Raw genomic sequence first — 17,197 nt, forward strand, 5'->3', positions numbered from 1 at the left:
TTTTTAGAAAAGCTAATATGTAATTTTGTGTTCCTCAAATTTTCAGGTCAACTAGAGTTGATTTGACTAATGAAACAACAAGAACATTAGGTATAAGTAGGAAAAATTATTTTCCATTTAGAGTCCATATCGAGCGAATGATTTATATTTTTTATGGAGAGAATGTTGGGAAATAAAAAAATTTTGTTAACCTCAAAGTCAACGATAATTAAGGTTATTAATTTGATTTTATTTTTTATGATGTTTTACATAATAGAATTTTCAAAGTTACTGATGTCAGATATATGGGTAGCTTGAGAACAAGCAAGGATTTGCAAGTAAATACAGATTATGATTTTTATTTAGTATTAAGACATAAAATACACACGATAATTTGCTGAAACAAAATAGTGTGGTCATATCATTCAACTCTGTGTACTCCAATAATGTCTATGCCATCCATGTTTTTAAATGACATAAAGGAGATGATATATGGTTACATATAAAGATCTAATGCGCTTGGGTGCTGATCCAGTTTCAGAAATTTATGCACAGACAAAGCTCTTTTGTTTGAACTGCTTAAAACAACTGTAATATTGAAAATACTATTTAACATGGAAAACTTACATTTAAGTCATCCAGTAGTCAACCTGAACCTAAACCTGATGTTAGGGCCTAGTAATATGGATCCAATGTTAGGTCAGCTGCAAAAAAAATTAAAACTTTGGAAGAACACCCCTCTTTCCAAACTTCAAAACCCTGAGTAGCTTTGAGTATTTAAAGGAGATATTTGTTATTTTACTATTTAAACAAGTTTAAAGATGCACCTGGATTCTGCTACCCCATACCCTTTTATTCAAGCTAGCCCCATTTTCCACTAAATATAACTATCATTTTAATTTAGCTGATATTTTTGTTTCAAACATCTGATTATCATTAGTTTAGATACAGTATATTCCAGTTTTCTAGATTGGTGGGCAAACTGGCATAATTAAAAGTATCCAAGGAAAAAAATAAGCTTACTGGGCAGGCTAACCCAGCCAAACCTCCTCACAACCAGCCTTGTTTGGTGGGCAGGCTTAACATACACTAAATGCTTTGATGAAATCTACTATTAGTTTTACACTTCTGAATATTCCCCTAGTTTTACACTGTTTTGATACATATAGTTTTACCCCAAATGTTCCACTACTATCTTATCCCTATTCAAGTACAAATAATTGACTTGTGAGTTGAGAGTGTGTAACTTACAAGAATATGCAGAAAAAGATTTTTTTTTTGATCAAATGATAGGAGAAAGTAGATAGAATGTGAACAATAAGAAAAGCTGGAATGGCCCAAGCCTTCATAGATTCCAAATAACTCCAACCCAGAATAAAGACCAACTGATCATTCATCTGATATTCCTTTCAGTACATTCAAATTTATAGTTGTCAGGTGAGTCCAATGACAGTAGTTACCAGGACTCCATCAGCAACATTTTAAGTAGAGATATGCACCATAATTAAGGAAAAAAAAACATTCTACCAAAGATAACTCCACATCTCCCTCATAACAATGCCACATCTCAGAACAAAAAGAGTTTCTTATTACAAGCTATGGTGAACTTCAGCACACATTCATTTCATTCAATTTCAAGATCACCCTCAGAAGGGAAAGCCATGAAAAATGTACATACACAGGTGGCATTCTTGACTGCATTTTTCAGTGAGAAAAAGAAAAAAAGGGGAAGCAACAGCCTAAAGAATATTACTGAAAATCAAGCCCCACCTGCATAAAACAAGACCAATTTAAACAAAGACCCGAACTGGAGAAAAATCAAAGGAGGGTGATGATACTGTTACCTGTGTATTTTGGCTCTTTGTGTCTCCTTCTGGAACAGAGCTCTTTTATCCATTTTTAGTGACCATTATTTGGAACTCACTCATGTACAGCGCTGTTTGACCAGGAAAAAAACTGAGACAGCGCCATTTTTTAATCTCCCAATTACCATGAATTTGGGCTGTCCAATTAACCCAATTGTTGGGCTTTTCTGGGTCACAGAGAACGACCTCCGGCCCAAGGTTTTCTATCCATCTGGCCTCCGTGGCTCCAACGCGTCTTTGCTCTGAGGTTTTGGAAGGGAATCAACAGGAACATAGACAAATCCCTTGGGCAATCGTCTGTTCTGAGCTGATGCCTGGTCAGAAGTCATCATCACTTCCTTCTGGAAGATCTCAGGCTGCCAAAAAGAAAAGATTGATCAGATTAATTGATCAAGTTATTTTACCTGCATCACATTAAACCAATAGAGTGAATCAACGATAAATAATATGAGAATTGCTTACTCATAATTCACTTACCCTGAACCTATGATAAATATACAAGAGAAATGTTAGACTCGATCAAAAAAAAAAAAGCGAAAAACATAACTCGGATTAACTGTTAAGAAATGCAAAAATTGGCATCAATCAACCAAGAATAAAATATCGAATAAAGGATGACAAACTCTAAGCCCTAAACTCTAAACCACGAAGCCCTAAATTATTGACTCCCATTGATCAACTCAAAAAAAAGAATAAAAGATTCACTTAATTTTAGCCATAAATATATAAAAATAGATGAATAAACCAATCACAAATGAAAGATTGAATGAAAGATGAAGGATCCTATCCACCAAAGCGAAAACCTACAACGAATACAAAGAACTGTTAACTCGATAAAATACAAAAGATGAGAAAAAATAACTCGAATCAACCATAAATAAATCCAAAAAGTTTTGACTTCCATCAACCAAGAATAAAATCTTGAATAAAAGGTGACAAAACCTAAACCAGAACGTACAATTGAGACATGAGGGAACTGTTGACTCGCATTAATGAAAATAAAAGATGACAGACCCTAAACCGGAGCATCCCAAAAATTCCAGATGAAACTGTTGCCTTGCATCTACAAAAAGCTGAGGATGATTAAAAACAATTTTCATTACCTTCTTCGGCTTAAGCTGCTTCTCCTTCCCGGCTGCGGCACTCTGAGAGCCCACAGACTTCCTGGGTACTGACTTCCCAGAAGCCAATGCTGTCCTATCGACCCTCTTCCTGGCAGAAGCTGTTTGAAGGGGTGTGGCGCTGCCTCCGTCTCCCCTCCCCTCAGGATCTCGTTTAAACCCAATCCTGGGTCTGCGTTTTGTGGAAACAGAGCTGTCCACAGTGGCGTCATCAGATCGAATGGATGTCGTGGCAGACTCAGAGCTGATGCCAGCTGCATAGGACGAAGAGTCTACACGCGACGAGAAGGCGAGGTAATCCCTCTTCGATGCCAGTATTTCGTGCGTACAAACCACTACATCTCTCTGCCAGAAAAAAAAAACGATGATTTGCCATGGGTCCCATTGTTAAATAACGATGTGTAGTCATAATCACACAATATCATTAAGCAATTAAGTTTCGCGATTGGTAAAGCATCATTTACCTTTAGTTTTTCCCTCCTGATGATTCTTTCACAAAGGAGGCGGACTTTTTCCAATTCAACCTGCCCAGGTATGTATTATCAGACCCACAGATCATCAGATAATCATATCATTATTGAAATGGCAAGTGAAATAATATATTACCCTGATATGTTTAATGTTTCGGAGCTCCTCAGGGCTGTACTGTCGAAAACCATCCTGAACAAATGACAAAAGAATAATCAGGCCAAGAATTAGAAACATAAGGTGAACTTCCATTTAAAAGAACGTATTTCCCTTTTTTAGATCTAAAAAGCAGCACCAACAAAAAGTAAAATATGAATTAGGAGTTATGGCATAAAATCTCAACCTTGAGCTTATGTTCACTTCCATGTTTCTGACAATATGCGACATGCTGCACCTTCCCGTCGATGTTCCTCACCATCATAACTAGACCAGCCCTCTTAGCACAAAACGGGTGGAAAGATGTTTGGCAGTTTTCCTGGCCACACTGTAGAACAAAACGCGCACTGAAACTCCGCTAAGAAATTATCTTCACTACCTAAGTAGTATAAAGACTGAAATGTTTAATATCCATGATAACTAACCTTTATGCACACGCCAGTCCGCTGATGGCAAATGTCACAGCTTACAGACTCCTTGCCAGATAAAATTGCCTCCTGCAAGAAATCATCGGGAAAGAAATTTGTATCGATCGGCAAAAAGACATGGCTATCTGTCAAGCGAAGGAAAAGTGCTCACCAATCCTTCAACAGGTTTTTCCTGCCCCCTCTTAAATGTCGATTGAAGGATCCACTAAAAGAAAAGTTCGGAAAAAGTAAAAAAAAAAACTGGAAATATGAGAAAAAAATAGACTTTTCTGTAATGGGACAACCTCTGCGCAAATGTTGTGAACCCATCGACCACATGATGCTTTTCTGAAGGCTCCAGCTCTCACACCACAGAGACCACACTGAGCTACGGATGACTCTTCACAGGCTTCACATGACCAAGAGCTTATTGGGTTCTTCGGTCTACGATAACAATCCAAGTGAACAGGAACCTATCCAGTATAAAATTGCATCAGAAAGCGTAAAAGAAACCTTCGCAAATTTATTTGTTAATACCTTGCACCCCCCACAAATAAAAATCCTGCTCAACATCGTCTCTGGTCGTCCACAGATATCGCAAAGATCTTCGTGGGCGTCTGCCCGTTTTTCAGGTGTAACTTTTGGTGTGGCTAACTTCAAAAGGTCCTCCTTCGCTTGAGAAACCAGTACGCCTGGCCTACCTCCAGCACTCTCCTGCAATTATCAATTAACCTCCAACTGAGAACAGCGCGTTGAAAATTAAATTTGTGATTGCGTGTAAAGCGTCAATTTTCTTGTCGAGAACCAACCCTATCTTCATATATGTCTCGATATATCTTGTTACGAAGTTTTCTTATTGCATCTATAACTGCCTCTGGTCTAGGACGGTAATAAAAAACCATGCATTCCAGGCATCCAGAACTCATACCTCGCGCCAATGCAAATGCATAATACACTCATCGAAGGAAACTAAGAACAGGCGAAAAAATACACCTCAACTTGGGGATGGGCTTCGTCCTGAATCTTAATCTGATTGATCTGATCGACATCACATCACAATCTCAGGATGTACGATCCAGTGGTTTTGATCACAATCCAATGGTCTGGATCGATCAAAAATTTTCATCGACTGAGATCAGTCGTTTTGATTGATCATGATCAGTCATGATCGGAAGTTAAAATAACAAAAAAGGAAAACCCAAGGTCTCTTTTATCCTTTTCAATCTCGCTCTCTATCTCTCTCTCTGCCAATGCCGTACCCTCTGATCAATTAGATACGTCTGATCAGATATCATTATGGCCCGTCATATCAATCAGATCAAACCCCTTCAACAGAGATACTTTTAAAAGTTATATTCTAGAGTAAGATTAGAATCGCACCTCTTGTTGAGAGGGGAGACCGTCCATTTTCTCTTTCCTGTGAGTGGAACCTCTTGAAGAGGTTTCTGTTGCGGCAGTTGCAGCAGCAAGAACAGCCTGATATTCTTTGTGTCTTTTCTCCTTCCTTCCACGTTTTTTTGCCTCCTTCAGCTGGCGCATATATTGGTTGACAGCCACCAGATCCCATCTTTGCTTTTTCAGAGAATTAAGCTCTGCCGGAAGAAGCTTGGTGATGCTTTGCATCAGCTTTTCTGCGCAAAAGTGAATGGTGGAAATAAAATTATAAGAGGAAAGCAAAGAAGACAATATTCTCCCCATATGTTAGTAAAAAAAATTTGATGAGTATCAGAGTTAAGAAAGCAAGAACTGTTAAGAGGAACTAAAATAAATGAATTAAAGTAGCAAAACTATATGATGAAATCCCTGAGACTGATCAGCAGCAGCAGGAGATGATTGTGCGAGGGAGATTCTTAGGGCAGAAGAGTAAGATGATAAGGTAAAGGTGTAACGAGCAGTATGAGAGTAAAGGCGTAACGAGCAGCATGAGCGAAGAGGCATCAATCAATTCATTCAGGCAAGTGCCTGATCTATGTGCATATCAGGTTTGGATCCGAAGATACTTGTCTAGGTTCTTACAATGGTCATATTACCAGACGTTACAAGAGTCACAAACAAATAATAAAGTGAAGAGGGTTATAAAGTAAAGACATATGGAAAACTATAGATTCTAACACGGTATTAACTCAGACATTTAAAAGAAGGTTATCTGACCACATCTTTGCTTGATGATGACGACCGTGTCCAGCAGCTTATTTTGCAAGTAAAGAACCTCCCCTTCTAGTTCGTCTTCAGGTGAAGTTTCTAGAATGTCGGCGCACATCGCTGCCTGATCTAAGGTAGTATCATTCAGAGGACGTGCTGACACGTTTGAACAATTTTTCATTGATAAATCTGTTTCCATGGAATCTGTGGCCTCCTCTTGATCTGTTCAATAAAATTAACCACGTGAGTAATAATATAAAAAAATACCCTAAGTAATCTGAATTATTAGACTTACATCTCAAGACGTGATTTATTTTATTCAATTTTTCCTCAATGAATGGGTGCACCCGAGCCCCCAGGGAGGGCTTAGTTATTCTGTGAAAAAGATAAAAATTCAATTTCTGCATCTGGATAAGCAAGAAATTTTGAAGTTAACTTCCTGAGAGTCTTACTTTGATGCAGTAACTTCAGTTGCCAAAGGTTCCCCAACGTCTCCATTGCCTGAATTAGCAACGTCACACTGTTGAGGACGCGCGACCAACGAACTGACCTCTGAACTACGAGAAACTCCTTCCATCTATAAATACAAGGTTAGAAATAAATGGGCAAAACTTTTCAATTCCTTGAAAATTAAAAAGGCGCAAGGGAAAAGTTATCACTAATCAAACGGATAATGATAAAAAGCAAGAATACATTCCACAAACAAAATTGCGAAAAGAAACAAGAAAAATAATGAATATTTATCTCCGAGAATTATTCAAAAGATATGCCGTCCAACTCAAAAGTCACAAATGTCACGAGCGGAAAAGTTTTATGATAGATCTTTTTTTAGTTGAACGGTGTTAAGGAACAGTTTTATGAAAAAAACTCAAAAAAGTTCACGTTAAATATAAGGAATTAAACGCATTTGTAGAAGAGAATTGAGTCGAAAATATACCTTTCTAAGAATCTTGCGCACTGCATTTGAATAATCGGATTCATGCTGAGTAGGAGAATCGTTCTCGACAATCCCAATGTTTTGTCTGGAAGCATTGTCATTGTTGACCAACTTAACACAGTCCTCATCAGAAAAATCATCACCACCTGGGCAAACTGTTCTATGATCTTTCATCACTGTAACTTCATTTTTTGTTCTTCTTCGTGATGGCAATGACTTGAAAAGCACCGATCCCGGCGCCCCTGAGTCCTCAACATTTGCACCAGCTGCACCACTAACCCCTGAATCCGAAGAACTTGCCGCCAATTGTCTCACTGGACCACCCAAATGAACATAATCACGAAACCATTTAATTATTTTGAGCTTCAATTCAGATGATAAAGAAGTAGTTTGACCCTGCAGTTGAAAACAACAAAACTATTGGAATACCTGAACAATCAAAGTTCAAAGTAAGCAAATGATGGAGATGTACCCTGATAATTGATTCCAAAACTTCAAGAGAGATCCCCAACTCTACGGCAACTTCAGACAACTTTAATTTCCCCCGCTCAGATAGCTGCAGAGAAATTTTGTTTCAAAGGGATTCACTCATTGCATTTCAGCGCAAGAGAAAATAACAACAACCGAAAGAAACCAAGAGAGTTTACCTTCTTAAGAATCATAAGAAGATCTTTGATATCAGAGGAACCATTATCCATATCACAGCTACGTTCATCACTCACAATCTCCTCATTCATGGACACATTACCGCAGCCCTCTGACAGAACCCCATTCCCAGAAACAAATACTGCACCCGGATTCTCTTTCCCAGACCTGGTTTCTCTCCCCTTGCAAGTGATTCTTATCCTGGGCACCTTGCTGGTAGAACTTAAAGATAGCGAATGGTCGTGATCCGTCTCGGATAAGTTTTCAGGTGCTTGAACGGATGAATTGTCCTGGAGGCAAGAGTGTTTTGCACAAAACGCAAGTAATTCAACCTACACGCAAGTTTCACGTTCAGTTACTAGCGAGAAAAACCTTTCGTGATGAAAGAAGTCGAAAAAATGTAAAAGAAAGATAGCTTACGTCATTTGATTTACCCTTCCCCCAAACCTCCATCCGTAGTCCAGTATCCCTCGCACAGGCTGGATGAAAATGTGCTTGACATGATCCTGGAAGAGAATGAAATTATTGGCACCATTGAAAGTAAGGGCATCAACGCAGTATTTTTTTGTAGCATCTTCTAGAAGGCGACATGAAATCTGACCGAGACAATCTCATGAGGAGATTATTACAGTGTTATCTCAAATCTTTAAACGAAATCGCTCTAAATTCATCTAAAGACTACCTTTTAATATTACGCAATTTACCCGTGTATAAAACGAGGAAAATAAAATCTAATTTCAGATGTAAAATGACATAAATCGATATAATCACACGATGATGATATTTTTTTTTGAAAGAAAGATAAATGGAAGATCACACAAAGTTGGTGAACCTCTCAAATATACCATGACGATAATAAATTATGCATTCAAACATGTTTATTATCCTCACGTTGAAAAGACGCAATTTCTACGTTCAAGAGGATCACGTATGTTTGGCTATCAAGTCATGTAAAAAGATCCACCGTTAATAACACAATCAGATAGAAATGAGTGACCTTTATTATATGGAAACATTAAATGAAACGCAGAAGAAAGGACAAAAGCCAATTTATGATTCGGCGGATGTATGGATGTTTTAGAGTCGTAGGTATCATCAGTGTCATGATAAAATCGTATGCCGTGTTCTTGGAACGTTTTGTCCATCAAAAGTTTCATCTTTCTGCCTTACATTCATCCCGTTTTGCTTGCCAAGACAGTCTAAAAATAGCTCGCATCAATATTTAAAAGAAAAGCTCGCATCTATTGCGTTCGGATTTCTTTCGTTTTAATTACTGATAAGACATTCTAGGTGCTACGTTCAAAGTCACACTTCAGATTATTTTCTTTCATCATCTCACATGTGCAAAAAGATTTCAAGTTAAGCTAAATTTAATCACGAGATTCTTTAGCTGACTAGTTTGTGAAAGTTTCCGCTATTTGCAGTCAATACTGAACCAAATGAGGCTTCTACAAAGTATAATGACAATATTTAAAGAAAAATAATCGACCACTGTCTAGAAAAGTTCCGAGTGACTTGAATATCGTGATCACTGTCAAACGAAAGAACAAATCTCCTGATCGACGTATGGTAACTAAGCGGTAAGAAACACCAATCTCTCAAAAATTCAGTCAAATACATGACGTTAACCAGACCTGGGAAGTTTTACCTGCAAAGTTATTGTACGAAGTATGCAGATAATAACAATTACAACTGGTCATACATGAAAAATCCCCCCCACCCCACTAAGATCAAGATTAACAGCGGATATGTCTACAGGATCACCAACCAACAGAAACCTGTCAAATAAAAAATTCAACTAAAATACTGCTCTGGGTTCATTTCCTTTTCAGGAGTTTTAAATCTAAACGCCCCCATCACTACAGTTGGAACTCGGGGAAGCCTTTATTTCATAAACCCAGAAACACCCATTAAAGAACATGACCAAGCACAAACAAAACAAAAACGCAAGAATTTCAAAACTACAATCTTGAGCTTTTACATCAAGAATATGTAGGAAAAAGGCCGTACCATGGCCACAGCGAATGCAGGCACCCTGCTTCACCTTACAAATGCTGCAAACATGTCTCTTACTTGTCTCTAGAACTCCATCGGCATTCAAAATCGGTTCCATCGTCTCAACATTACCCACAACAACTTCAGGAATCCAAAGACTGCAGAAGAGATGGGCATATTTTCTAGTTAATCCTCTCTGATCCATATTCAAGCCCACAATCTTAAGAGCCCCACCCTTCTTTGGGCATAGAACACAAGACCCAACAGCATCCTTCTCCTCTGAACTGCACCAAGAACACAGCCAATCCCGAAGAACAGCATCCCTAACTCCATAACACTTCATATGCACCGAAATCTTGCAAGAACCGCAGGTTATCAATCTGTTCTGAGGATCATCATCGTGCCCAGAACAGCAGAAATCGCAAATTCTCGATCCTCCATGCGCATTACTCGGAAGCCGCATCAATCTCCGAAGCTCGGCATCGCCGGCCATGAGTTTACGCTTCTTGCTGGGCCGCTCCGAAGCGACCAGGCTCCTCTGCCTCGAACCCAAGATCCAGTTCACCGAATTATCAACCCCCAATTCACCAATTCCCTCAGTTTCTTCCGACGAGCAGCCATCGATTTTCTTGGGAATGGTGAGCGAAGAATCAAGAAAAGGCCGATTTAAACCCCGGTTTCGAGATTCCAGCAAGTCGAGATCGGCCAAGGCAATGGGCCGGAAGTATTCATCGGTTTCGGTCCACAAACTCCAAGCTTCCTGCGCCTGATGTGCGGGAGGCGCCTTCTTGACGGAATCCGAGAGCAATTTCTTGTGCTTTCGCCGGAAATCCGAGCTTCGCAGCAGAGCCGTGGCCAATCCAACAGGCAACGTCGGCACTCTTGCGATCTCTTCAGGTTCCTCGAACGGCGACCGCTCGGCAAGAACCTTCCTCGCCTGCGCGTAATCGTCCACAGCGCGCGCGGCGGTGCTCGCCGCCGCGTTGGAGTTCGCCCGCGACGAAGGGCACGGCTTCTCCTCCGTCGTCCCCGTCGCCATCGCCTTCCTCCTGTACCATCTCCCGCTGCTCATCTCCCCCACCGCCATAGCTCCATCTCCGCAAACCCTAACCCTAACCCTAACCCTCTCCCCCCCCCCTTCTCTCTCTTTCTCTCTCTTCTGTTACACGGCGGTGCCCCGATCTAGAGAGAGAATCGCGTGCTTCGTAGTCTCCGCTCTGAGCGGTGACCGTAACGCTTGTTTTAGACTTTCGCGGCACCGGGATTTTTTAAAAAATATTTATATTAAAATTTAAAGAAAGCGGTGGGTTGCCTGTGCGGAGGAGTTTTGGTTAAGCTACTTCTTTCATCGGACGGTCGTGGTCGTTTGATTTCTTTGTAACGGACGGTGGAGATGGCGGGGTAGGGTAAGGAGAAAGGGGAATGACGTGTCGGGTGACGTGGCGCTTCTTTTTTGCGCAAACGGTCGATGGCGGGAAAAGAAGAAAAGAAGCGGGAACTGGATAACATATTGTGGTCCAGTGACGTGGCACGTGTCAGAGAACACGTCATCACCATAATTATTTTATGGGTGTTCAAAAAATAATCGTTTAAATGACCATATAATCTATTTGATTTCAAATTATTAAAGCTTGAGCTTTGCTGATACATTATGGATTGCTTTCAAAATTGTGAACATTTAAAATAGTGATATCTATGTGAAATGAAAAAAGATCAATTGAAGACTTATGTACGATCAATTTTTAAGGTAGTTTACATGGATGTAAAACCATTTAAATTTGAGATTTTATAGATACTGAGCAATTAAGGTTCATTAGATGTAGAATGACTTAATATGTGTGTAAGGGTCTTTACCAAAAACTCAAAACTCAGAATTGATGGAAATATATGTTGCCAGAAAGCTAATCACACATTCCCCGTCTGATTCATTGTTTATTAATATGGTATACTTATTATTCCTCTCGTGAGATGCATATAATAAAGTCCTACTTCATTATGATGATACCATAATGTAGAGATCATGTTTTTAAGCATGTGTTCTAAGTATTCATATTCAAAAGATACTTGTGAATGCCATTGAAATATTTGGATAGAATAGTACAATCTAGTCTCACTTGTATGATAAGTATGACCATTAATGTGGAGACACTAAGGACAATTTGTGGGTACTCTTTAGTGAAAGTATTCCATTGATTTTATCCATATGAATCCTAGAATATTATTATACCAATATTTTAATATTTCATTAGGTTTATTTACGTATGAGAGCGCTCCTCAAATATGAGACACTAAAAACATATTGCAGATGAACAATTGTATATTATTGATGCCCAAGGAGTTCTTGTTAATGGAATTCCAAACTATCTTATACTGGGTGCAACAAAAGGTTAAAAGGCTGATATAGTTATTTATTGATTTTCCAGCATATAATTACTTCCTGGAATGATCATTTAGATTTTTATGGCCGATGATACCCTAAGGCTGCACAAGAGAGTTAATACATTATTTTGCATCTTCTAAAGTGCCATGCATAGCTGGCACTCCAAGGATAGGTAACTCAAACTTTCATTTGGGTTAAAGAGGTACTTCATTAACTAATTGAAATGCTTGAAGTCAAACACATGAGATTTTGAGACTATATTGTAATTATACTCTATTTCTAGGGACTTCAACAAAAATTTCCCATACAATATCAAATATGGGTGGGAATTCATGTTTAAGGTGTACATACAAGACATGTGTGGGTGCCTTACCCTCTCTTATCTATCTCTCTTAGGAGGTGAGTTTCAATGAGACTAGATCACATAGAGATTCCATCATACTTCAAGCATCTTTGTGGAGTAATGATGGGAAGACCCAGCAATCCAAAGATTGTGTGAGTACATCTAAAGGTCATACACTTGCATACATATACAATTGAAGAGACTCATCCAAGGAATCTAATCATAGGTAATCTTTTTTTTTGCGTAAGGTGACATGTTTGTCTACTAATTTAGTTTAGCAGTACCATGATCCCTCTTTGATTTAAGCTCATAGGATGAGATGTGAATCAAATATTTTAGAGTATAATTTTGATGTCTTTAAGAAAATAATTTACTAATAAGAAGATAAGTATGAAAATATGATGAGATAATAATATGGAATTTAAATGTATTATTTAGTTATACGGTGATCTAGATTAAACAAAGCAGTGATAACAAAGATGTTTTAGAAATGAGAATAAGAATATTAAGAGTGATTGGATAAGGATAGGGGTTAATATGATTTAATGAGACACGATGGTAAGTAAAGTGAAGGAGATAAGAGATAATACCAGTGATATTAATTTCTATACAATAAATATTTTCTAGAATCATTTCTCAGGAGCAAGGTAATAGACAAGAGTGACGAATGGGTTGATGGATATTATGTGGTTGTTAAGCTAAACAGACCACCATGTTTTTATTTAAGTTCATTGAAAGAAATATTTTTTCATTATTATTCTAGGGCGATGTTTATAATGAAGTCCCTGAATACATGCTATGACAAAGTGATTCCTAGTCTTTAAACATGTATTATTAATATCCCTATTTGATGGATAGTCGAAATGGACATCGAATTATCCCCATGGAATAACACTATATGATCCCACTTATATAATAAGTATGGAGACACGAAGAGCAGATGGTGGGTGCTCTTTGGATATAAGAGTTAATTGAATTGGTCCATATGCTTTGACCACAACTTTCAAGTCTCCAAGTATGGGACTGATATAAGTCTTAGCTTGTACAAATTAAGAACTACATGAATGAGCGTTCAAGATGGGATCATCCGCCCTCGATCTGAGAAGAGATTGACTAAAGGAAGATGATGCAACTATATCCCTCTCCAAGGTTGTGAGGATATTGAAGAAGATGTTCTCCAATGATCCTAGTTATGCGTTAGTACTCACTGAATGATGAATTAGGCTTTGAAGATTAACCATACCCTAAGGCGTACAAGAGTCTCATGCAGACCAAGGATTATACATGTATGATAACCAATGACGAACAAGGTTCTAAAAGAGATTTCAAAGACTACTCTATATCTTCTAGAGCATGAGGTGTAGCTTAGCACCCTACCAGTTGGAAATTTAACCTGTCGATTGGGTTGAATCAATCATTAATTAATTAATCTATATGCTGATGTAATTAATTAATTTTTTTGCTCTATAAATGTTGTTGGACCTTGAAGTTATTACTTAGAATGATATATGGGCCTACACGATCACATGCATAAGACTAAAATGATGTTGGAAGATATAACTTGTTGTCAAGGTTTTTATGAAAAATCCTTAATGAGTATAAATAAAGGGGAACCCCCATTTTAATTGCTCAGGCCAGCGAGATTTGGTTCTCTCTACATCCTCCATTGATTCCACAAGTCATTGATGGTGAGAAGATTCACAAGATCTTCAATGAGTGGCGAAGAAGGAAAGAAGATCCAAAAACTTTCTAGTTGCATCCATACTGCTGGAGACTGAGCAATTGGTCGGCTTGAAGAAATTATCCAAGGAAGGAAGTCAAGGGTGGAAAAAGTACCCCAAAAGGTACTTAATATATTACATGTTTTCAAGATCATTTATGAAACGATCTCATGCTTCTGTTAATTGAAATAAGTTTCATGTATAAAAAGCTATAGCCCCACAACCCAATAGTGGTATCAGAGCCATGTTACAGGGCTATAGTTTCATTTTTAAAAGGCCAAATCCTAAAAAAGACATCCAAAGGTTTATTTTTAGACATCACTTAGGGAATTTTCTGGTGCTAGTGTTTACCGGCGCTAGTGCCAATCACAGCATTGGGCGCGAGTGCCAACAACATCTGTAATGTTGTGAACCAGACCAAGTGCTAGCAACCACGTTCATCGACTGCACAACGGACACACAACGGCCATTGGTGACCACCGCGAGCTATCATTGGCAGCCAACTCCAACCGTTGGTAACCACCATTAAACCCTTGTAGTTGAATGTGCGAGATGGGCAACCGGGCGTTGAGTGGTTACTAGGTGGCTCAAGATCAGCTCAGACCCGATCCAATTTTGGCGGCCACTGACTAGCGCCAACAGGTTGGGTTTGACCAGATCTAGGTTAGTGGGCTCGCAAATTTTCTTCGATCGGATTGGTTGGATCTACAAAAGACTCATTTTTATTTTAATGTGAAAGTTGGAATTCTAACTCAGCTCCCTCACTTTTGATGATTGGGGAGGCACTAAAAAGTGAATCACATTCTCCTCATCAATTCTTTATAGTTTTCCTCGTCTCTAAATCTTGTCCATTAGCTTGGCCTGTTGTTTTGTCATATCTCTAATCATCTACAATGTGGGATCATTAGGATTTTTATTAGTTTCTTGACGAGGTAAAAATGGAGGTTGAAAATGTGATTTTGAGTGGAAGGCTGCGAATATTGTGGCCTAGCCTTGAAGGAGGGCCTCGTTCCATAATTTTTGTTTAAGCTTCACTCAAAAGTATTATTTGAAGTGATAGAAAAATTGGTAGAGTATCATGGCATTATACCAAAGTGTTAATTATGTTGATTCACGATACAATTGTGTAAGTGGTCCATAGACCTGAGACAAAAAAGACATGTTGTGGATGAACAACTGTACTCTGAGGAACTAAGATGACTATGAAATTCACATATGTGTGTCCATTAAAATAAACAAATATGTGTGTTGTGAAGCTTAAAATGATTAAATGTATATTTAATGTGAAAATCTGATTTGAATGGATCTAATAATATTTCAAATGATTTTTTTAACGTTACATTTGTGAAAATATTACTTGTCTGATTCATGATATATTTTATGAAATTTTAGACCTTATATTGATGAATATGTTAATATTTTAAGTTAGAAAGTATAAGGAGGTTTGAAGAATTTTGTCAGATGTTAATTTACATTCTTGGCTTTATGTTTAATTTTATATGAATTTATTTAGGATTTTTATGTTTAATTTTATATGAATTTATTTAGGATTTACATTCTGGGCCGTTCAGCCCGTGCGCCCAGCACGCACGGGCCGTACCTGATCCGTCCCGCCTTGGGCGTGGACGGGCGTGTGCGCAGTCTACCGTGAATCACTACCGGTAGTGGCAATGGCCTAATAGATCAGGTATTTGGATATCGCTATCCATAATGACTCAGTCCTTAGAAATGTCGTGAGCCAAATACAAGGGCAATCCTTCCCAGTAAGCACGCAGGCCTCTGGGCAAGGAATGCCGACTAGTTAGGGGCCTAACACCAAGTCACACAATGATTGTGAAATTTGCTTTTTACTCAAGTGGCACATGTCAGTATTTCTTTTGATGAAATAAAAAAGTGTTAATATGGTGTGTTGCGACTAGTTGCCATGTAGCACAATCATTGACTAATAAAAGAAAAAGAAGACACATGGTGTTTTTCAAGTTGTCATTTGCAAAAGACAAGGAGATTGTGCCAATCATAAATGAAGAATATTTTGGAATTTTCAACCACCAACGGAAAGTGAGGAAGAGACAATATCGTTGACGAAGAGAGAAAAAAATGGATAATATGATTTTATCCAACTTCAAAGCTTGATATCTTACTATCTAGAAGGTCGATTGAGCTGAAATTCAGAGTTTAGCTTCGTGTTTAACCCCTCTTTTCAACTGTGCCATGTGATATATAAATTGAGCATGGATGTTCATATAAATCATCATAAAACTTACTTCATATATTTGTGGTCTTATTGTAAGGTAGTGAGCTTCTGAAATTCATGAAACTTGTTCTTGGTGCCTTGGGTGTGTGAGAGGAGGCCGGAGAGAAGAACTTACCTGCATTTCTTAATCACTGTGATCATGGCAGAACTTAAGGATCTGCAGTAGGCATACTTTCCTTACATTGGTTATCCTGTGATCCCATTAAATAATCGCTTCATGTTTTCATGTATCTAGATAACATCTCACACGTTTCGCATACCCCATTTCTTCATCTTTTCACACATTTTTAGTAGCTTAAGTTTACCATATTCACATGTTTATTTGCATTAAATTAATTCTATATGTGTATAATCAAGCTTAAAATGATCAAATTTATTTTTAGAATGATATTATGAATTTATGCATTTTAGGGATTTTTCTGAAATCTAATTCTGAAAGAATATAGTTTTATGAGTCAGAATATAATTTAATGGAATTTTTTTACATTAAGTTCATAAATATATAATTTCCCTGAGTGACAAAATCATATTTTTATGATTTATGGTCCATTATTTAATTTAATATGAATTTTAGAATATTTTCAACACTTTTATTTAATCAATTTAATGCAAATAAACATGGTAAGGGGTAACGATTGGCTATAACCAATCATTAAACACAATTAATGATTAGCGTCAGCCAATCATTAACCTAAACTGCTGTGGCATAACGATTATCGATGCCATAATGGCATTTAAAGATAATGATTTTACTTTTATTTTTTCTACTTTAGGGTGACTTGGC

The 17,197-nt window shown here is 38.0% G+C and overlaps 1 protein-coding gene across 2 annotated transcripts; it reads right to left on the reverse strand.

The window, feature by feature from the left end:
* Positions 1-1,546: 1,546 nt before the first annotated feature.
* On the reverse strand, positions 1,547-10,840 carry LOC144704267 (uncharacterized). 2 transcript variants are annotated; one of them, XM_078576624.1, is made up of 19 exons: positions 9,731-10,840; positions 8,141-8,226; positions 7,723-8,052; positions 7,548-7,631; positions 7,076-7,471; positions 6,591-6,715; positions 6,434-6,513; positions 6,148-6,360; positions 5,377-5,627; positions 4,534-4,710; positions 4,302-4,469; positions 4,169-4,222; positions 4,015-4,086; positions 3,777-3,917; positions 3,572-3,625; positions 3,430-3,489; positions 2,948-3,310; positions 1,824-2,200; positions 1,547-1,749 (listed from the first exon to the last, which is right to left on the reverse strand). In XM_078576624.1, the coding sequence occupies exons 1-18, from the start codon at positions 10,800-10,802 to the stop codon at positions 2,048-2,050; spliced, it is 3,879 nt and encodes a 1,292-aa protein (XP_078432750.1). In that variant the 5' UTR covers positions 10,803-10,840; the 3' UTR covers positions 1,547-1,749; positions 1,824-2,047. The 2 variants fall into 2 exon arrangements, with proteins under 2 accessions (XP_078432750.1, XP_078432751.1); XM_078576625.1 differs by lacking the exons at positions 1,547-1,749; positions 1,824-2,200; positions 2,948-3,310; positions 3,430-3,489 and having other exon boundaries at positions 3,777-3,936.
* Positions 10,841-17,197: the final 6,357 nt, after the last annotated feature.

This window comes from Wolffia australiana, chromosome 6 (genome assembly GCF_029677425.1).
Source record: "Wolffia australiana isolate 7733 chromosome 6, ASM2967742v1".
In the NCBI taxonomy this organism is placed as follows: domain Eukaryota; kingdom Viridiplantae; phylum Streptophyta; class Magnoliopsida; order Alismatales; family Araceae; genus Wolffia; species Wolffia australiana.